At 40.6% G+C, this 21709-nt stretch overlaps 2 protein-coding genes across 5 annotated transcripts; one reads left to right on the top strand and one right to left on the bottom strand.

Moving 5' to 3' along the window:
* Positions 1-216: 216 nt before the first annotated feature.
* On the top strand, positions 217-7099 carry LOC147180012 (high affinity cGMP-specific 3',5'-cyclic phosphodiesterase 9A-like). 3 transcript variants are annotated; one of them, XM_086068594.1, is made up of 14 exons: positions 217-396; positions 767-916; positions 1837-1876; positions 1954-2056; positions 2126-2268; positions 3432-3491; positions 3560-3737; positions 3964-4086; positions 4161-4253; positions 4326-4393; positions 4450-4552; positions 4705-4809; positions 6384-6530; positions 6625-7099. In XM_086068594.1, exons 1-14 carry the CDS (start codon positions 246-248, stop codon positions 6715-6717), a joined length of 1557 nt encoding a protein of 518 aa, XP_085924720.1. In that variant the 5' UTR covers positions 217-245; the 3' UTR covers positions 6718-7099. The 3 variants fall into 3 exon arrangements, with proteins under 3 accessions (XP_085924720.1, XP_085924722.1, XP_085924721.1); XM_086068596.1 differs by lacking the exon at positions 217-396 and having other exon boundaries at positions 767-837; XM_086068595.1 differs by lacking the exons at positions 217-396; positions 767-916 and adding an exon at positions 1428-1770.
* On the bottom strand, positions 6805-21649 carry clcn4 (Cl-/H+ antiporter 4). Of its 2 annotated transcripts, none has more exons than XM_086068593.1 (12): positions 21450-21649; positions 20203-20357; positions 20003-20102; positions 18601-18788; positions 16685-16807; positions 16410-16616; positions 16252-16332; positions 14251-14796; positions 13119-13305; positions 11541-11939; positions 9693-9909; positions 6805-8774 (listed from the first exon to the last, which is right to left on the bottom strand). In XM_086068593.1, exons 1-12 carry the CDS (start codon positions 21463-21465, stop codon positions 8684-8686), a joined length of 2310 nt encoding a protein of 769 aa, XP_085924719.1. In that variant the 5' UTR covers positions 21466-21649; the 3' UTR covers positions 6805-8683. The 2 variants fall into 2 exon arrangements, with proteins under 2 accessions (XP_085924719.1, XP_085924718.1); XM_086068592.1 differs by having other exon boundaries at positions 11514-11939.
* Between the last annotated feature and the right edge of the window lie 60 nt (positions 21650-21709).

Raw genomic sequence — 21709 nt, forward strand, 5'->3', positions numbered from 1 at the left:
TGACTCTTTCCCGGGAATTTGTGAATGAGTGGAAATTGATCCCACGCCAAATGAGCTATATGAACCACTACACTACAAACAAAAGGGTGGCAGGATGCAAGGACAAACTGAAAGAGGGATGTGTGGGTACTGAAGTAAAGGTGAAAAGATCATTGTTGGCTGATGTGTGCAATGCATGGCCCAATCAGATGGGTGGGCGGGTTTTCTGTCAGATGCAGGTGCTCCTGCACACATTAGGCTCCTACATGTCACTGTCAAGAGATCTCATTTTCATTCCTGAAGCCCGTCATGTCCCACCTGGCAAGCAAATGGCTACAAAAATAATTCATTTTATGGTCAATGGAAAAGTGGAACGAGCAGAGTTTGGATCAGATTGCACAGCTGAAGAAGTTAAAGGTAAGCATGAGTACTAAGGTTGTAATCTATTCATACCATTTCATTGAATTATGTCACATTTCCTTAACAAAAAAAAATGTTCCCCCCCAAAAATGAAAATGTTAAGACTGAAATGTCATGTGAATCACAAGTGCGATAAAAAATCAGTGACGTGTGGAAGGACTCGAACTCCATGTGGTGGTGACAGGTCCTCAGGATAAAGAGCTGCGTTCTCAGTGACAGAAACAAACTATGTTCCAATCAGCCCCTGCAATTAACCAGTGAACGAATTGGCAGATTTGATTTGATTGGACTTTGTATATTATTAACTTGGAACTTGCAGATATGAAGCTGCTCATACTTGCCCGTCTTCTGTCATGACCTCTGGCAGACGTGTTCCGAGCAGCAGCAGAGGCATCTCCTCATCACATCCTGAAGCTGTACGAGGCAAACGGCAGCATGGTGAATATCTCACCCTTACTGGAGCCCAACAGCCAGGATTCGTACTATCGGCTGGAGGTGGTGACATCTGACCTCCGGAGTGAGTGCAGACTGCAGTGGGACCAAAATTCATTTCATTCTGTCTAAGCAACCTTCGTTTGTCATTATTTGAATCAACTCCAATATCCTCAACAACTCTTCTGAGCATTTGGCTGTGCATACTTTATATTGGCTACTTTAGGGTTATTGTAGTTTTGGAATTTTCAGTTTAGTTAGTTTTTATTTCGTTTATTTTTTTAAATTTAGTTCAATTTAGTTAGTTTTCAGGGTGGCTCTGTTAGTTTTAATTATTTAAAAAATGTTTAGTTTTAGTTTAGTTAGTGAGTTTCAGGTTTTTATTTTATTTTTTTATGTGTATTACTTGTGCGCAATATTTAATGAACACCGTAGCAAAATGAAAAAAGTAACTAATTTCTTACCTAGCGTTGCATTTCGGCTGAGTTAAATGAAAAAGCAAGCACGCAAAATTCTCGCCTAGGAGCGACGTCATCTGAAGGTGCTTTTCTATTGGCTGCTACTAGATGACGTCACTTATGTGCGACACACTTTCAAACGTCCTTATTCCGATTCAATAAATGTACATTACTTAAAATCACATTTAAAATCATCCCCAAAGGCTCATGCATTAAATTAATAATGGTACCAAAGATTAAAACGAAGGATATTTTCACAAGAATTATAGTTAATTTCAGTTAGTTTTCGTTTTTTTAAAAGTATTTTCGTTTTTATTTTATTTCGTTGACAAAATTGTGTGTTTTTTTAAAATTGTTTTTGTGTCTGCCCCCCAAATTAGTTTTCATTAACTAAAATAACCTTGGCTAGTTTAGTAAAATGTAGGTGTAATGAGCTTGCGGGTGGAATTCCCAAATAACCAAACAATATCCCGAACATTTTGTAAGTAGCAGATTTCATATGTTGATGTTTGTCTAAGTATACAGCAATCTTTGTGTCCAAATTTAGGCATTGCTATGCCAACTGATGTGGACAACATGGAGCACAGGTGAGGCCATCTCAGAGGTTGACTAACAAGTGTGAAAGAAAGCAAAAGTCTCCTTCCTTACGTGTATGTGGCCTCAGGCTGTGTCACCTGGAGACCAAGGTCCTGGAAGAGGCAGAAAAAACTCCAGAAATCATCAGTGACCTAAAGAGTCAGGTCGAGTTGTTTAAGCGAAAGCTTGAGGTTTGTAATCCTGCTCAGAATCTGCGTCGGCCTGCGTGCATCGGAGCTGAAATGTTTGTTCCTTGTCAGAGCGCCAAGCACTTGAGCTGGATGGGTCTGTTCAGGGATGAGAGTGCCCAACAGATTTCAATGTTCCCGCCTAAAGCCAAAGGGCCTCAAGTGAACATCGAAGAGGAGCACCAGGAGGTTCGCCGGAAGTTTCTCAACATGAGGTGACCGAGTGGACTGCTTCTGTTGCAGTTTAGGTCAAAAATGTTGGTCCCCTTCTGTTGAAGAATGAAAACCCCTCAAAAGGCCACTGAAATAACTTGATACTGGAAAAAAAAAACGGAAAATAATGAAAATCGATTTATTTTTGTGGCCCAACAGAAGAAACTGGTCTGGACAAAAATTATGGTTCCCTTCACTCAAATTTTGCCACACGTTTCAGCTCCTCCGACAGATGTTCAAATGGATTTACTGTAGATTTGAATTTAAGGCTTCAGAATAGACCCATGTTTTGATTTACGCCATTTTGGGGGTGTTTTTAGCTGTGAGTTTTTAGCCTGTTGGAGCACTCAAAACCTGCTTTTTAGAGCAAATGTTTTTGACAATGGAAAGCACATTTGGCTCCAGAATGCCTCGAGGGTCTTGAGACCCTGCAAATACAAAGCTGAGCCAGGTGTAGCAAAGCAACCCTAGAAGGTAACAGCCATCTCCGTGTTTTACAGTAGATCCAGTCTTTTTTTTTGGCACAAGCAAAATTGAAGGTACCCTTTTGGTTAGAGAAAGAAAAACCCACCATGTTTAACAATCCGCAGTATGGCACCGCGCCACAAGGTGGCGCCTCGTTGTTTTTGTTATGCCTATGCAGCACTTTTTCGTTTGGCCAGTGTATTGATGCTGTGGACTTCCACGCATAATTGTGACGCGTGGTAGCGCCAAGACGCCTACTTGTTTCTGTTAATAAAGTAAACCTGTGGACTTCCAGTCCCTTTGTTTGATCTCCAATTAATTTTTTTTGCTATCCAGCAGCGTCGTCCATGGCTGATCAGCCACCGCACGTTACAAGTGGTCATTGAAATAACTAAGACCGGAAGTTTTACAAACTTCTTGGAGTAGCTTGTACAGATGAGACCAGATTTGAACTTTTTTGTAAGTCAAATCAGCCTGTTTACAGACACAAAAAGTAAAGCATAGCAAAAAAAAAAAAGTAGGATCAAATCTCAAGACAATCTCAAGTCATTCTGGATCGAAATGTGCTGTCGAGTGTCAGAAAGCTTGGTCTTAAATGCATCGTCGTCGTGGGTCCCGGATCCAACAGGATCTTGAGCCAAATACAGCTAAAAACACCCAGTCTGGAGAATTTAAAAGAAATACTGTAGTTTGATTGCAGCACGCTGCAGGTAATAGAAGAAGTGAGAGAGCGTCTGCGAACTCCCACGTTTGACAATTGGTAAGTGCGAACACACGCTCAGAGCATGCACTAGCTCCACCCATGTTCATTTAATACGCTGCTGACAGGCAGTGGGAGGAGCCAGAGATGCTGATGCTCCTCCAGGTGATGTTCACCGACCTGGACTTCCTGACAGTGTTCCACATCAAAGTGGACGTCCTCCAGAACTTCCTGTTTGAGGTCTACTGCCACTACAACAACATCCCCTTCCATAACTTCCATCACTGCTTCTGTGTCACGCAGATGGTACGAAAACCCGAGTCCAGTCCATTAGCCAGTAGCACCAATTCACAACTTGATGCTGGTGATGACAACAGCACACCTAAAAATAATTTGTTTTCAGAACTAATACTCCTTGCACACGCTCTTGGCAATAAGAGCGCCACTGCCACCTACTGTAGTGGATGTGCAATTACACATTTAGCCAGGACAAGAAACTTAGATTATTAAAAAGTGTCGTGCTCTTGTTCAGATGTACGGACTCATTTGGCTGACAGACCTCAGGAACAAGCTGGACCCGATGGACCTTCTGATCATGTTGACCTCTGCTCTGTGCCACGACCTCGACCACCCCGGCTACAACAACGTCTATCAGGTTGCCTTGCTCCTCTGGGCTCACTTCCCTCCTTTCTTGAGACTGTTTTGACATTTTGTGTCTAAATGTGACAGATCAACGCTCAGACCGACCTGGCTCTGCGTTACAATGACATCTCGCCGCTGGAGAATCACCACTGTGCCGTCGCCTTTGGCATCCTGGCCAAGGTGTTTGCAGCCTCGTTTCAGCATCTACACTTTTGATATATTTCTCAATTCTCTTTGGTTAAATCTGTGCAGGAGGAGTCCAACATCCTCAAGCATGTGTCCACAGAGCAGTACAAACACATTCGAGCAGGAATGATCAGGTAATGTTTACTCACGCTTTCTATTCCAGCCATTTGACATCACGATGTGTTTCCAGGTGCATTCTGTCCACTGACATGGCTCGACACAACGAAATCGTCAACAAGTTCAAGAGCGTCCAGCCCGTGTTTGACTTCAGAAACAAGGATCACAAGGAAGTGGTAAAGAAGTGAACCTTCACACACTTGTTTCTGATTGTCCGTTTCTGCTGCCCGTCATCTAGTGACACGGTAAAATAAAGTAAAAGTTAGATTTGTCCTTACTGGAATTCTGGATTTTACTTGGAAATATGTGTTCTCTCTTCCCTGTGCAGTTGATGAAGATCATGGTGAAGGTGAGCGACATCTCCAACGAGGCCAGGCCGATGGCGGTGGCCGAGCCCTGGCTGGACTGTCTCCTGCAGGAGTTCTTCAACCAGGTTTGAAGCACAAACAGGAAGTGGTGCGATGACGTGAAAAACTAACTCTGAAGTTAAAGCCCCAGTGTGTAGAGTCCTTAGTGGTCAAAGAATAGCAATAGAAGCACGCAGAGAAACGCACACTATGAAGGCTCAGAGAGACCACGTTTGGCCACCAATCCTTATTTTGTGTAAGCAAACGAGCATCCCAGCCAGCAACGGCGGCTTGGCGGCCATTGTGAATTAGCCGGAGCAGCTAACAAGAGCGGCTAGTGGGAGTTAGTCGGAGCAATAAGTGGGAGTGGCCAACAAGAGTCATATGTGGCTCAATGGGTACTGCAGCCGAGCTTTGACTAGTAAACAGGAGTTGAGGGTTCGAATCCCACCTTAGACTGGTTAGTTATAAACCCATTAACAAGAGCGGCTAGCGGGAGGACCTAGAGGGGGAAAAAAAGCTAGTAAAAGCTTACGAAAGCAAAGCAGAAAGTACAAGCGACGGGCATGAATCATGGGAGGTAGTGACGAGCACCTGCAGGCCTCAGCTGTGGAAGGTAAACTGCGGTTGACCCTTTGGGTCCGACACTCGATGCAATAGCTACATTCGCAAAGTTGTCCTTTGGGCATCCGTAGCAGCAAGATGGCAAACATGGCAGCTCTAGTAAGGTGAGACTACAGCCATGAAATATAATTAGTGATGACTAGACCGACGATTATATAAAAAAATATGTTTATACGATACAATTTTTTTTGTGTGTGCATACTATTGACATAAACAGTCGGGTTTTAAAATGAATGAATTACTAGTTCACCACTAGATGGTGCTAGGGATTACTGAATGGCCCTTTAAGGAAATCATTATCACAAAAGCGCTGGTGAAATTGTTCACCTGTTATTGGCGGCAGATAGGAACCGAGCCCTGCCACGACAAAAAAAAAATCTTTGAGTAATTAATTGATCCCATCCTAAAAATTGTTGTAGTTTCTTCTCAATGCTACAAGATAGCAGAAAAGCACTACATTTGTCTAAATGAAGCTCCTCAACTCACTTTAAAGGGGCAGTCAACCCCCCCCAATTTTATTTGTCAATAACATGTTTTATGCAGCCCAACTAGTCTAAATATGGTATTCTGGTTAATATTGCGTTAGTGGAATATAAGTTAGGTAGCAGTTTTTCTCAATATTAGAAGGCAGCCATTTTGGCACTTGCTATTGAGTGAAAATGACATGACGGTTGCTCAGGTAACAACCAATCACAGCGCAGCTTCAGAAAACAGGTGAGCTGTGATTGGTCGTCGCCTGAGCCCTGCGCAACTGTGATGTCATCTCCAGTCGACAGCAAATAGAAAAATGGCCGCCCCCTGAGATGGATAAAAATGGCTGGATTTTGCTTCATAACTCATATTCCACAAATGTAATATTAATTAGAATGTCATGTTTAGACTAGTTAGGTCACATATTTGATACTTGTAGAAAAAGGGTGATTTGGGGTACTCAGCGAGTATGTAACATAAGGAACGCTGTGGTCCCAATTGAATGATTATTACTGGTAGTAAAAGTGGCATGAAATGACCTTTTTGTGTGTTGTCTGGACTGCAGGGTGACACAGAAAAACTGAAAGGCCTTCCAGTGACTCCATTCATGGACCGCAACAAAGTTTCCAAGCCGTCCTCGCAGACCAGTTTCATTCGCTTTGTCCTGTTGCCGCTCTTTACAGAGCTCACTAAGCTCTTTCCCTGTCTGGAGGTAAAAAAAATTAATATATATATATTTGATGAAATCGCACATTCTAATGACAAGCTGCGGCCATGTAAAGCGTTTTTGTGCATTGCTCCGGTAGCAACACATTGTGGAGCCAGTGAAGCGAGCCCTGGAGTATTACTCGGACCTGGAGAGAGCCAGCCAGCAGGAGGCGGCAGCCAGCAAACACTGATTTGAAAAGATGTTGTATGTTATGTTTGAGTAAATGTGTGACAGTAGGCCTTGTTTACATAAACACACTACCCACGTGATTAGAATATTAAAGATCAGCTAAACATTTTATTTTCTATGACTGCATTTACATGTTCCAACCAAAGTGCAAATGTCTGATAAATAGTTGAAATTAATTCAGATGTCTCCAACTAAATACATTCAATCATATAAATACACAAACATGACATAAATTCTCTTGGCATTTCAAGACAGGATGTTTTAGACCGACATTTACAAATGAGGAATTCAGTGTGACAGAAGGGAGCAGCTGACTTAGGTTAGGTTCTTTCTCACCACGACAAAAGCATGACATAGGACATTAAAAATGTATTTTGTTAACAGTTCGGTTCCCTTTGTTTTTATTCACACCACAAATGAAACCCTGCATCTTCAGTAGGTAGGTTAGGAAAGTGGGATGCGTGCGTGCAGTTTTCGAGTACCCGGTGTACTCGGTGACATTGCAGTGATTAGGTACACTAAAGTACTTTGTATTAAAATAATCAGTTAAAACAATTACAATAATCATGTTAATAGTATCTCTAACCAACAATTCATTTGACCCATTAAAACACATACGCACAGATAAAGTGGTACCTTGATTTACAAGTTTGATTTGTGACTGAGCTCGCAACTCAATTTACTTGCACAGTGGTGCCTTGAGATACGAGTTTAGTCATTCATTGCGCATCGTTCTGGTGTGTGTGACTTGGCCACTGGGGATCACTATATATTACTAGTCATGCAGACAACAAATAGTTTCACAACTACTTTCAGATGCAGAAATAAGTTTGTCACAGAGGATTAAAACTATATGCCTGTGAGTATTGCTATATTGTCTGTTTACACGTTTGTGTTCAAATATCTGTTGCGCAGTGTTACAACAATACAACAACATTATGGAGGATCAAAACTACCAAAAGTAAAAATAAATAAATAAATAAATTAATAAATGAGTGAAAGTGAATATAAAAACGGATATAAAAAATCTAATTCAATTCAAAAATTAAATACAAAATATAAATATAAATGGAAATAAAAACAATATATATGAGCAAAAATAATACAATTAAAAACGTGATTCAAAAAATTTGATATTTATTTAATTATATTTATATATTTATTTTGTATTTATTTCCACATTTATTTTTTGATTTATTTCTTGATTCTTTTATTTATTTATGAATATATGTATTGTTTTTATTTCCATGTATATATTTTTTTGTATTTCTTTTTGTAATATTTTATTTCCGTTTTTATTTTCACTTTTATTGATTAATTTGTTTACTTATTTATTTTTTATTTTGTTGTTTGGTCCTCCATACAACATAGATGCTATTCATTAGTCCATCTATGGCGTTTCCCATTGTTTTGCATGAAGCTAGCAGACTTTAAAGCAAAGTCATGTGGTCGTTTTATAAAGAGAGAGTTTAGTTTGTCAGTAAATTTCAACTGGGAGTGGCATTAAACAGCTTGAAGACTCTTCTAAAGATTTTTTCTTTGGTCACAAAAAAAAAAAGCCAGAACGGCAGCTCATATCTATTTATTTAAAAAAAAAAGAAAAAAAAGTCGCATGAGTCGTATCTCAAGGCACCGCTGTATATCAAATCATGCAATGCTGGGCGGATGTTGTGGCATTTGCTGCCGCCATCTAGTGGTGGCGTATCTGAAGCTCGTACGTACCTTAAACTTTGGCTAGAAAACCCAAGCTAAAAAAAAATAATCTCACAAGTTGGTTCACTTTTAAGTCAAGGTATGACAGATACAAGCATTCACAGTGCAAGCCTGTTGTCCCAAAAATGACTCACGCCATGTGGACCATGTTGAGCGACGCGGATGGACAGTCACGGCACGCACATGGAATAAGCGTACAGGTTGAGGCTGGCCTGTCCACAAATGGGAGGGGCTTCTCACAGAAGGTCACGAGGCTAATTGAACATGATGGACTCAGGATCCTGGTTCATCATTTGCGCCATGTGACGCAGTACGTCCTTCTTGGTGATGATGCCGAGCAGACGCCTGGCGAGACAACAAACGGAGAAATAAGCAGCCAATAACACAATTAGTAAGAGACCAATTTGTTTTTTTCCAAGGCTGACACCTATACCGATAATTAACTTATTGACTCGCAGCCATTTTCACTGAAGCAACCCCCTTCGCTCCCGACTGTTTTACTGGATTTTGACAGATTTTGCAAGGCCTACAGAATATTGCATTCTATTCCTATAAAAACATGGAACCTACCAAAAGAAAGATTTGAGTCTCTTCTTTCATCAGGAAAAAAATGTATATTTATATCCGTTTCCATTTTGCAGCATTAGAGTATAGTTTAATCAAAATTCACATTCCTGTTGAAAACACTGACAAAAAGAGCTTGTTGCAACATGGCCCTGGCTGATCTCTTATACTCTGCTGTCATCTGCTGGCCGATTTTTGTAATACAACCATTGCTTTAACCGCAGATAATCATTGGCAGTAAACGAGAAAATACTAGCGTCGGAATAAAATAAAATAAAATAAAAAGGTTTTCTTTTAATTTTAAAAATAAATGGAGCCCAGGGTCTTCAGCATGTGTTAAGTAAAATTTTAAATTAAGTCAATATTTCTCTAAAGTTTTGTACTGTAAACACATTTTTCAAAATTTCAACATCATTTCTTAATTTTATTTATTTATTTATTGTCTGATTATGTTCGAAATGTCTTTGCGACGAGTAAAAACTGTATGTGAACATCTTACAAATCCTGATGAAAACCCTAAATTTGCGACGTTCCCAAGAATTCACCGCTCAGTGAGATACCAACTTTATCTGCCTTCAGATTTTAAAAAGGTCAATGCCGATATTTATCAAAATGCTAAATGTCGGCACCGATAATCAGCTCGGCCAATAATCGGTCTATCCCTAAACAGAATTAACTGTGTGACGTCCTTTGCCTTACCCGCTGCGTGTGACCAGACACTGGCGGAGGCCCAACTTGCGGAATATGTCCACTACCGTCTCCATGGGCGTGTGGTCAGTGACGGTGAAGGGGCTCAGGTTGAGGATGCGCCGCAGTTTCAAGGGCTGCGGCGTGCTGGCCGGCAGCTGCGGCACGTCCTCAGTGAAGTAAACCACAGAGCTGCTCACCACGCCATCTTGTTTTTGACGGGCATTTTCTGTGGAGAGATGTACAAAGTGTGATTTAACATTTGTTTCCTGAGTCCAACTTGCTTCCTTTTTTTAACAACTATTTTAGCTATATTAATTCATTGGAATGAACCTTTCCCGGATTTTTATCATTTCTAACATTTTTGGCTCTCTCATGTCCACTTTTGTCCAATTACCCGTTTTGTTAATTCATTGTTTCCTGGACTGCATCATACAATTTGGGGGAAATGGGTGGGTTTAATTGAAAATGTCACTTTTTTGTTTTTGATCAATCGTACATCATTTATTAATTTAGGATTGATCGGAGTAAGGGAAATAATTTCCCTCTGCTCCCTCTCACCTGCTCCCAATTTGAATGCACCACACACACACACACACACACGTGTATATACACTGGGTGGGGTCACATTCACGGTGTAGGGGTAGAGTTCGCCAGTCGGCGAGCTGGCGAACTCAGTAACTCAGGGTTAGGTATCACTAGGCACGCTGGCGTGACGACCGCCACTTTTCCTTGCCGGGCCTGGAGTTCTGGGGTACCGCCCCTCCCCCGGTGCTCCCTCCACTCCTTCCCTCCCTAGTGTTCCACCCTTCCATGCGGCTAGAGGTGGGGTGGGCTGTTTATACTTTGGAAAACAATGACCAAACTGGTAACATAGTACAACATCAATCCCCCCCCTTTTTTAAATCACTATACAAATACAAAGTATAAACACAAATCACTGGTTAATAAACAGGAATTCAGGTCAAATGCTTTTGCAATACACTCTAATGTAAAATTAAAATGAACCCGATTAGTCGATTATAAAAAATATTAAATAGTGACAGCACTAATTTTATTAACTAAATAACTTTAATTAAACAATTAGAATTATTTAAATACAATTTAATAATTTTATATAAAATAAATAAATTAATTAAAAAATAATTTAACATTTAATAATTAGATAAATAGAAATTAAAATAAATAATTAGACTTAAATAATTAGAAGTTCAATCTGATAGCTGGAGAAAGACTGTGGACTATTAGAAATATAAGTAAAAAACCAGATCAGTGGTAGAGTGTCCGGCCTAAGACTGGGAAGTTGTGGGTTCAAAGCCGGATCATACCAAAGACTCTAAAAATGGGACCCATTGCCGCCCTGCTTGACACTCAGCATTAAGGGTTGGAATTGGGGGGTTAGATCACCAAATGATTCCTGAGCGCAGCCCCTGCTGCTACTCACCGCTCCCTCAGGGGATGGCTCAAATGCAGAGAACGAATTTCTCCCCCCACTTAGGTGGGTGTGACAATCAGTGGAACTTTAACTTAATCTTTAAAAAGTGATACTGACAATATATTTACAAAATATATGGTTGATATTATTGCTGTGCATTGTTGATATGCAAACTGGAAATTGAAAGGTTATATAAAAAAAAAATAGGGATGTATTGTGCCAATACCGTACGTCTGCACTCGCGTTTGAAAAATTTATCCGAAACTATGATATAGAATCCACTTTACCAGCCTGACATAGTGTTCCCTAATAAAAAAGAATGGATAGTTTAATGACAATAACTGAGACTAATTGTCTACATGGCCACTTAGCTGTTAATAACCAATGCCCAGCGTTACCGTGTGTGGCCTGCCAAAGTGACTCACTGATGGCGAGCGTGAGGTCTCTGCGCTGCACAAAGCCGATGAGCCTCTCCGAATCTCGGGACAAAACCACCGGGAAACCGTTATAATCCGTGTCTTTGATCAACATCTCCACGTCCTCCACGGTGGTGGCGTCCTGCGTGAGGACGGCCAGCGGCGGGTCGTTCCGACGGGGCCGCATCACGTCGGCGGCCAGGGTTCGGTGGGTGAACTCATCCCTGACATCCAGGTACGGGTACCCGTTGAGCTGGATGTGCGACTCGTAGATGCCCTCTTTCCCGAAGGCGTCTGCCACCCACTTGCTGGTGACGGCGGCCGCCATTAGCGGAACGATGTACTCGAGACCGCCGGTCAGCTCGAACATGATGACCACCAGAGACACGGTCATCCTGGTCACGCCGCCTGAAATAATGCAACACTATTAGTGATAGACCGATATGGTTTATTGAAGGCCGATACCATACCTATTATTAGTAGTCAAGGAGACCAATAACCAATATTTCAAGCCAATATTCGTTGGCAGTAAAAGAGAAAATACTAGCGTCAGAATAAAAAAATAAATAACGTTTTTCTTTTCATTTTAAACATAAATGGAGCCCAGGGTCTTCAGCATGTATTAAGTTAAATAAAAAAATAAGTAAATAGTTCTCTAAAGTTTTCTACTGTAAATAAAGTTTTCCAAAAGTTCAACATAATTTCTTAATTTTATTTAATTTAAAAAAATAAAAAATGTAGGGAGTTCCCAGTGTCAGCATCATTTTTATACTGTGGAATTTTAAATAAATCCATAAATGAAATGAAATAATAAAATGAAAATATTAGCGTTAGACTTACAAAAAAAAAAAATTATTTTAATCTTAAACATACAAAGAATTGACAGCTTTATTTAAAAAAAAATTTTTTTAAAAATTGCAGGAAGCCCAGGGTCATCAGCATGTGTTAAGTTAAATTAAAAACTAAGTAAGTAAATAGCTCCCTTAAGTTTTCTACTGTAAATAAAGTTTTCCAAAATTTCAACTGTAATTTATTTATTATTTTCATTAAAAAAGTGTAGGAGCATCCCAGTGTCAGCATCAGTTTCATACAATTGAAATTTAAATAAATCCATAAATGAAAAGTTCCCTGTAAGTCACTGAGTGACAAATGCATGTGAACGTAGCTCATTTGGGGTTTTCATCAGGGTTTTGTAAAAGGTTTCAAAAGATCTTTGCAGACAGCGAAAAATGGTCTGAATGTTTGAAAAGTCTTTGGACAAGTAAAAATGGTCTGTGAACATCTCACAAATCCTCATGAAAACCCTAAATTTGCGACGTTCGCAAGCATTCACCGTTCAGCTTTATCGGCCTTCAGATTCATAAAAAGGTCGATGCCGATATTTGTCAAAATGCCAAATATCGCCACCTATAATCGGTCTAGCCCTAAACACTATGAATAAGGAAGCGCCTTTGCCATCGCCATCCTTTTTTTTCTCTCCCTCATACAGTGTATGCTGCTGAAACACTAACACAGAGTCCTGAAACGTTCTCACTCTCTGTCCCACACAAATGACTGTTTTGATTGGAAAACGAGATCCTCGCTTACCCAGACAGGCGGCGGCGCCCACCATGGCGTAGAGCCCGGGTGTGACGCAATCAGCGCCAGGCCGGCACCAGCTTTTGAAGATGATCCAGTCGTGATGGTGGTACGCCATCTGCTCCACTGCGATGCCCACAATCCGCCCAGCGATGGCGCCCACCGCCATGCTGGGAATGAAGAGGCCTGACGGGATCTGGTGACATCACCGTTGTCATGCCATCACGCCAGTGTTTTCATACGGCAATTCAATTCAACTTTTATTTCGATATAGTGCCAATTTACAACAGAAGTTATCGTAAGACACTTTATACACTCTCAAAGGAGGATCTATTAACATCGCTTGATTTAAAGGGGAAGTCAATCCCAAACATTTTTATTTGACAATAATATGTTCTATGCAGCCCCCACTGGTCTAAAATATGGTATTCTGGTTCATATTGCGTTACTGGGATACGAGTTGAGCATCAATCTCAGGGGGCGGCCATTTTGCCAATTGCTGTCGACTGAAGATGACATCACAGCTGCTGTGATTGGTTGTTGCCTGAGCTCTGAGCAACTGTGATGTCCTCTTCAGTCGACAGGAAGTGGCAAAATGGCCGCCCCCTGAGAAGGATAAAAACGGCTAGATTTTGCTTCATAACTCATATTCCACAAATATAATATTCATCAGAATGTCATGTTTAGACTAGTGAGGTCACATATAGCATATTATTGTTAAGAAATGTTTATGGTTGACCTCCACTTTAATACATAAATGCAAGCTAAAAAATGATGATAAACTCTACAGCGAGATGAACTTTATAAGTTGCTAACCTTATTTTGTGAGTTGGGATCAAATAATTATGTTGGTAATTACATCAACTTAATTTAGCACGTCGTACACAAAAATGTCACTGTTGGTAGGCTTAAAAAAAATTCAAGTTGGAATAACTTTATAAACTTAGCTTGATAACTTCATTTTCCCATTTTATGACAATTCGAATACTCCCACAACGCTTTTCACCATGTTAAACTGTAAATACCAGAGTTTTCCTTTCTTATGCGTTCTCAAATGTATAATTATGAACAAAAACAGCAATAGGAACAACAAAATATGCAGATGGTTATACAAAGCAAATGCAAACTGAATCGAACTGACCTTCATGCCAAAAGTGAAGATGGTGATGACGATTTTGAAGACGAGAGCGAGCGCCAGCTGCCACAGAGCGTTGTAAACACCGGGGCCAGCTGGGCGGTCCGGTATATCGTCGAGAGGTCGGCTCATGTTGGGGTTGTTGATGTAGTCGCACAGCTGCGACGACTCTAGTGCTCCACAATCGTTGAAGAGCTCAGAGATGAGCTCGCTGGTGCTGCGCCGGGTGTACGGGTTGGGATACGCCAGCACGGCAGTGATAGCAGTCACCGCGATGACCTCCAGCACCGGGTACTTCCCCAGCTGGGTCGTCTTCCTCCGTCGGCACCAGGCGATGTTGGCACGGATGAAGAGGGTCCCCCAAAGGCCGCCGAAGACACCTAACAGGATGAAGGGCACCAGCTCGGCCATGTACCACGGCGTGTGGTACTCCACGTAGAACAGCACCAGGCGGCTGTTGCCAAACGGGTTGATGGAGCGCAGCGTGAAAGCAGCAACCAATGCGGCGAAGAAGGAACGCCACAAAGTCTTGAGGGGGAAGTAGTAGCTGACCTGGGGGAGACAGGGAGGAAGTTGATTGGTCTCAAACTTTTTGGTGATTGCAGAATAGGGATAGACCGATTATCGGCCGGGCCGAATATCGGTGAAGATATTTGGCATTTTGACACATATTGGCCTTTTTACGAATCTGAACGCCGATATAGCTGTAGTTTATCTCGAAGCGGTGAATGCTTGCGAACGTAGCCAATTTTTAGTTTTCATCTGGATTTTTTACTTGTCAAAAATAAACTTTGAACTTGTTCAGACAATTTTTCAATGTCTGCAAAGATCTTTTGAAACGTTTTATGAACCCTGACGAAAACCCCAAATTTGCTACATTCGCATGTATTTGTGGCTCAACGAAATACAGGAAACTTTTTATTTATGTATTTATTTCATTTCCACTTGGTAAAAGATGATGGTGACACTGGGAAATCCCTACACTTTTTGTTTTTAAAAAATTATTGGTAAAAAAATTATAATTAAGAAATTACAGTGTGGCAAAAAAGTATTTGGCCAAGTTCCCATAGACTTCCTATTGGATTTTGGCCAAATACTTTTTTACCCCACTGGTATAATGAAATTCTGGAAAACTTTATTTACAGTCTAAAACTTTACAGAGCTAACACATGGTGATGACCCATAAAGCTCCCTGCAATTTTTTGTTTATTTATTTATTTAAATTCCCACTTTATAAAAGATGATGCTGACACTGGGAACTCCCTAAACGTTTTGTTTTTAAAAATTAATAATAATACAAATAAAAAAAATACAGCGGAGCAAAAAAGTATTTGACCAGTTTCCCATAAACTTCCTATTGGATTTTGGCCAAATACTTTTTTACCCCACTGTTAATTGAAATTTTGGAAAACTTTATTTACAGTAGAAACGTTTGGTAACACATGGTGATGACCCTGAAGCTCCCTGCAATTTTTGGGCCACAGAATATTGTGTTCTATTGCTATAAAAACATGTTATGTATATTTCTATCTGTTTCCGTTTTGCAGCAATTAGCATTAGAATATAGCTAAGTTTCATCATTATTCACAAATCTGTTTAAAACACTGGGGAAAGAGCTTTTTTGCAACATGGCCCTGTTTGATCTCTTATATTCCCCTGCCAACTGCTGGCGGTTTTTATAATTACTACCATTGCCTCAAGCATTCTCTTCAGTTTAGAGGCTGCATCAAAGCCTTCTGTATGCTGTAGCATAAAAAAGCATTTAAAAAAAATCGTATGAATACGTTTTTGAGACAATAGTAATATTTTAAATAGAACGTATTTATATGTTTTTGGGAGCAAATTGAGTTAAAGGCATTTCAACAAAGTTATTATTATTTTTATTTTTTTACACCAATAATTTATCTTTTACTGCAAACGAATATCTGCTCGAAATATCGCTTATCGGTCTCCTTGACTACTAATAATCAGTATCGGCCCCGAGGAAGCCACTACTGCAGAACCCACCTCTTCTAGGCTGAAGAGAACCCCTCCGATGGGTGCACCAAAAGCTACCGACACACCGGCCGCCGCTGCAGCTGATAACACCTGCAACAGCCAACAATTTATGTGGTGAGAAGGCGTTTCCCAGCACATCAAGTTAGAGACAACAAGCACGCAAGTACCTCTCGCCGTTTGCCTTCGTTCTTGCTGTACTTGGAGAAGAGGCTGCAGAAGAGGTTTCCGCAGCAGCATGCAACATGGACCAGAGGACCCTCCTTCCCCAGACTGAGGCCCGACGACACGGCCAGGACCAGCGTGACCGTTTTGATGAGCAGCGTCCATTTACCAAGGTAGCCACGGATAATGAAGCCACTGAGGATGGTCTTGATCTGAAAACACGTCAGGTCAGTTTTACCTGCAGTGGTTGCGAAAGCCTGATTCTCCGTCACTAGCTCACCTCCGGGATTCCTGAGCCGCAAGCATACGGCGCAAACACTCGTACCAGTGACACGGCCAGGAAGGAGAAGGAAAGAGCCCACAGGATGTACAGCAAGTAGTTTAACACATATGCTCCCGCCCCCTGAAAAAGATCAAACATGATGTGTTATGATGTGATTTGCTGTTCATGGTAATAGAAGTAAAACCACAATTACAGTGCGTTAAACTTATCATTTCAAACAGGGCAATTTCCGAATAAAATTAAAACTGCAAAAATTATTACAATCTACAAAGCTGGGGACAAATACAAGTTCACAAATTATAGGCCTGTCTCCCTCCTACCACAATTCTTGAAAAACCTTTCAATAACAGGTTAGATAAATTCATAGAAAAACATAAAAGAATGCACATTCAGTCGACACCATTCAGACATGTCAAGGAAGCTGAAACACGCTCAACGTAACACCTCGACGACGCTAAGGCTAACTTCAAAATAAAGTTTTCCAACTAATACATTGACAGCAATGTAAATAGCCTTAGTAGACTTTTACTTTGAAGTTTGCTCACGTCGTGACGTGCTAGCTGGCTTGACTTCCCTTTTAGACATTTAGGATTTCTTTATCGTTTGATTGACAACAACATCAATGCTAACCCAAAATCATATTCAATCGCTAATTTAGGGCGCTAAGAAACGTCTAATTAATTACGCCGTCATTGTATGATACGGCAGAAGTCTCCGACGTAAGTGGCTAGCAACTAGCTGTTAGCATTACGTACGGTTGCCTGTGGCTGGTAGCTGTAAATGAGTTTGGCAGCTGGTACCTGGCTTACTTGAATTATTTTTCAATATTCTGGACCAAGGCTACATTGTAATTCACTCTCCATGTTTAAAGGAAGGGAATGTGCCTTAAATTACACTTTGAGGTATTTTTCATTATTAAAAAAAAAAAAGATAAATAGAACTTTGTTTATATTTATTTTATAAAACACTTTTGCCCAATAAAAAAGAAAAACATTTAACTCAAAATGGCAAACATAGCCGTTTAGATTTTAGGAACACAACTTTAAGCCATTAACACATTGTTATTTTACACATGGACCATGTAAAAATATGAATGTTTCTACATCATATTGTACTTAAGGTTGTGTTCCTAAATCCTAAACGGCTATATTAGACATTTTGAATTTGAATAGTTTTTATTTAATGGGAAAAGCATTTTACAAAATAAATGAAGACAAAGTACTATTTTTATTTTTGATTTTGCTGATCCGAAAAACCATCTGATCCATGACTCAAATCCGTAATCCAATCGTGACTTTTGTGATCCGTTGCACCACTAGAACTTACGAATGGCAGAATTATTCGATGGAATAATGGATAGGATAATCAATTTTTAAAAATATTTGATAGTTACATCCCTAAGGTGCAGTGGTGTCTTGAGGTATGAGTGACTCAACTCGTGAGTTATTTGAGATACTAGCTGTTAATCGGGTGATTTATTTTTTTATCTTGAGTGCTTAAAGCCGAGATAAGAGCGCTGTATGGAAGCAGGAGACAACTCACTTCACAAGTGGCAGTTTAGTAGATATAATTAATAGATTCTTCAAAAACAACGTAATATTATTTCTACAGCGCTTTCGCAATAGCTGCATCTGTAACAAGGCACTTGACAAGACAGATGACATAAAACATTAACAAGGCTTCAAGCTGTTTATTGTCTCTGTCAGCTGAAGGTTTCTGTCAAACGGATCATAAAACAAAGAGAACTACACGAGGTGGATTTCAAGACACCACATAACCTCCACTACCTGAATCCTAACATACGATGGGAAACACTATGGACAGTCACTCAAGCTAACAATTAGCATCTAAGTAGCTAAACTCGTATCTCAAGGCGCCACAGTACTTATGACATCATGTTGTGTTCTTCTGACCTCAGACGAGCCCGTCATCAACTCCGCCCACTTCTGCCACTGCGGACACTTGTCACGGTCGTCAAAGGTCGTCTCGTTGGACGTCCAGCAGCACTGCTCGTGGCTGTACCAGAAAGCGGACAGACACACGCCCTCCTTCAGGTCCGTCATCCAGTCCACCGCCAGGTCGATGACTCCAGCCAACGTCCCTGGATATGACATAACGGCACACCTGAGCCACGTGCACTACTCTGAAGCGCAAAATACTCAAGAGGACTAAATATAAATAGACTTATTAACAGGTGCAACGTGATTTCTCAGAGCTGAGACGAATCAATGGTGGCTGATTTTGCATTTTCAGCGCGTCTGAAAGAGGAGTAAGCCAACACCGCGGTAAGTAGCCAAGACTGCGGTTACCATGGTAACAAGAAGGCATAGGCCAAATGAAAGGTGACATAGAGAATGTTTTTGAAATGCAAGAAACAAAAATTACACAGACATATTGTCTATTCAGAATGCAATTTTGGACCTTCCGGCTGAGCCAGTCACAAGAAGGTGTCATGCCATGTCACCAGTGACTGAACCGCACAACTGCTCTGCATTTCCTTGCGTCTGCATGGCTCGTTTCAGTGCACTGTGGCGATTGGTGCTGGCCTCTCCAATAGCAGTTTTTCAAAAGTAATGTCCAAAGTTTTAAACATAATGTAACGCAGGACGAACATTTGCTATGCGCTACATTTTGCTTTTAACTCATTCACTCGCAGCCATTTTCACTGAAGCAACCCCCTTCACTCCTCTGCAAGGCTCACAGAATATTGTGTTTGATTGCTATAAAAACAATATTATTTTTATTGTAATAATTTTTTTTATCTATTTCAGTTTTGCAGAAATTAGCATTAGACAATAGCTAAGTTTCATCAATATTCACATTCCTGATGAAAACACTGGCAAAAAGAGCTTGTTGCAAAATGTCCCTGGCTGATATCATACTCTGCTACCACCTGCTGGCCGTTTTTGTAAAAACTACCATTGCTTTAAGCCACCTCTTCAGTTCAGAGGCTGCATCAAGGCCTTCTGTATGCTCATGCATAAAAATAAAAAAACATTAAAAAAAAACATGTAAATATGTTTTTGGGAGTGTTAGACAACGTTTTGGGGTTGGAATGAGTTAAATCTAATTCTCTGGTTTGTAAATGCTTTTAAAATGTTGTACCTTTTAATTATGTGAAGAACATTGCGTTAGCTTGTGTATGAAATTGGCTATATACGGCAAAGCCTTGCTTTAATGTGTTTGCTGGCTTCCCCCAAATTATTGAGCTCTTAATATGTCCCAAAGGCATAATTATTAACTAATCCAATACAGCAGGAATGGAAGAGTTGCACTAAAAGAGTCAAAGTAGAGTTCCACGGGCTCCTGACAAACCTGAGAGGAGTCCAATGAGCAGCATCACCACCCATCCTGACCAGGCATCCAGCAGGCTCTTGGTCAGATCCCAAAAGGATTCTTTACTCTTGCTGGTGATCTTAGAGAGAAGAAAAAAAAATGCATGTATGGTCATGCACAGTTTTTGTGGTAATAAGAGATGAGAGGAAGTGGCGCAACAACAAATCATCTTTCGCAACCTTGCGGTGGCGATCGGTATCTCTTGATTTCTCCCTCAGCCAGTCGATGGTGTGGAAGTCTTCATAAGTGGCCACGTCAGGGAAGGGCTCCTCCAGGAAGTCCATTAAGTTGCCAGCACCGTTCATTTCATCCGTGGGCGTGGCGCAACTCACACCTGTGGGGAAGGGGGGGGGACAGCAGAACAGCATGCGACTCCGTAAATGTTGTGATTTTAAAAGGCTCATTACTGTCAAAAGGCTCTCGAAAATAAAAAATACAAATTTATATACTTGACGCGGTGATATTTTTTCATGGGGGCCTCAAATTCCTTAGTCACCAGTGACCACTGATTGGGAGTTAAGGACATCTTTTGGGTCAATATCATGATAAAGTGCCACATCAGAATCAGTCATCATTAAAATACAACAGAATGAAATGTAGTCTTATTACGTGGACAAATATTTGCACACATACCAGTATTATAATAAGTCTTTATTTATGTATTTTTACATGATTTTGGCATGTCCCACCCACTGCTCTGCTAACTACAGTGTGTCATAAGTGGTTAAGTTATACCAATTCCATTTTTTGCATGGTTTTATCATCCACATGTTCACCTGTAAAGGTTTGAGTGCATTTTGGGCTCGTCCTATAATTTCACCCAAAAGCCAAATATCCCTAACTTTTTGTGAGTAGTGTATGCTCTGAGGTGGGTGTTATGGTTCTAATGGCAATGCCAATAACAGCCCGTGATCAGTGGCAAAACAAAAATAAAACAACGTGGGGGGAGAAAAACAGAAGGGAAGGGGGTGAAGCTAGGTAGGAAACACGCCCAGCGCATGACTTCGGCGATTGTCCAATCAGAGTCGTTCATGGCAAAATAACGCTAGCAGGAGTTGCCGGTCACGGCAAAATATCCACTGCCGAAATCTTATGCATAACAGATGTTTCACATACTGTGCATAATGAGTGTATTATATCATCACTCATTATATATCAAGAATATAATACTTTACTTCACAAATTGGTGAAAATAAATTCATTTTTATTCCTACGGCAACAGAGCACCTCGACTCGCAGCATATGGATACCAATTGTTGTTTAGACCAGTTATGCTTGTGTGAGCAATTTAATATTGTACTTCTAAATTGGTTCCTACAACAGCGTTAAAGAAAATACGAGGTTCTAGCAATTAATGCCTTCGAGCTACCTGTAAGTGCATTTAATATTAGCAACGCTCGTCAGCTAGCACGTTAAATCAAACTACCTTCGGCGGCCTCCATTTTAAAGTCCGTCCGTCGCTTGTGAAGAGAATATTCCAATAGGCTTGTATTTTATTGGATAGGAATCACCGCAGCCATTTGGAGGTCCATATGTAGGGAAAAGAAAAACCGTCAAAACAGTAAATGCTCCAGTCTTCTTCCTCCTTCTCCTCTTGCAGCCATCAGCTGCGGTAGTACTATCGCGAGATCGGTATTCAAAGATCCTCTACGCAAATTCAACAAAGATAAATCACACTGCCTGAAA

The sequence above is a fragment of the Leptonotus elevatus genome, chromosome 2 (assembly GCF_054856555.1).
Source record: "Leptonotus elevatus isolate MCC_2025b chromosome 2, RoL_Lele_1.0, whole genome shotgun sequence".
NCBI lineage: Eukaryota > Metazoa > Chordata > Actinopteri > Syngnathiformes > Syngnathidae > Leptonotus > Leptonotus elevatus.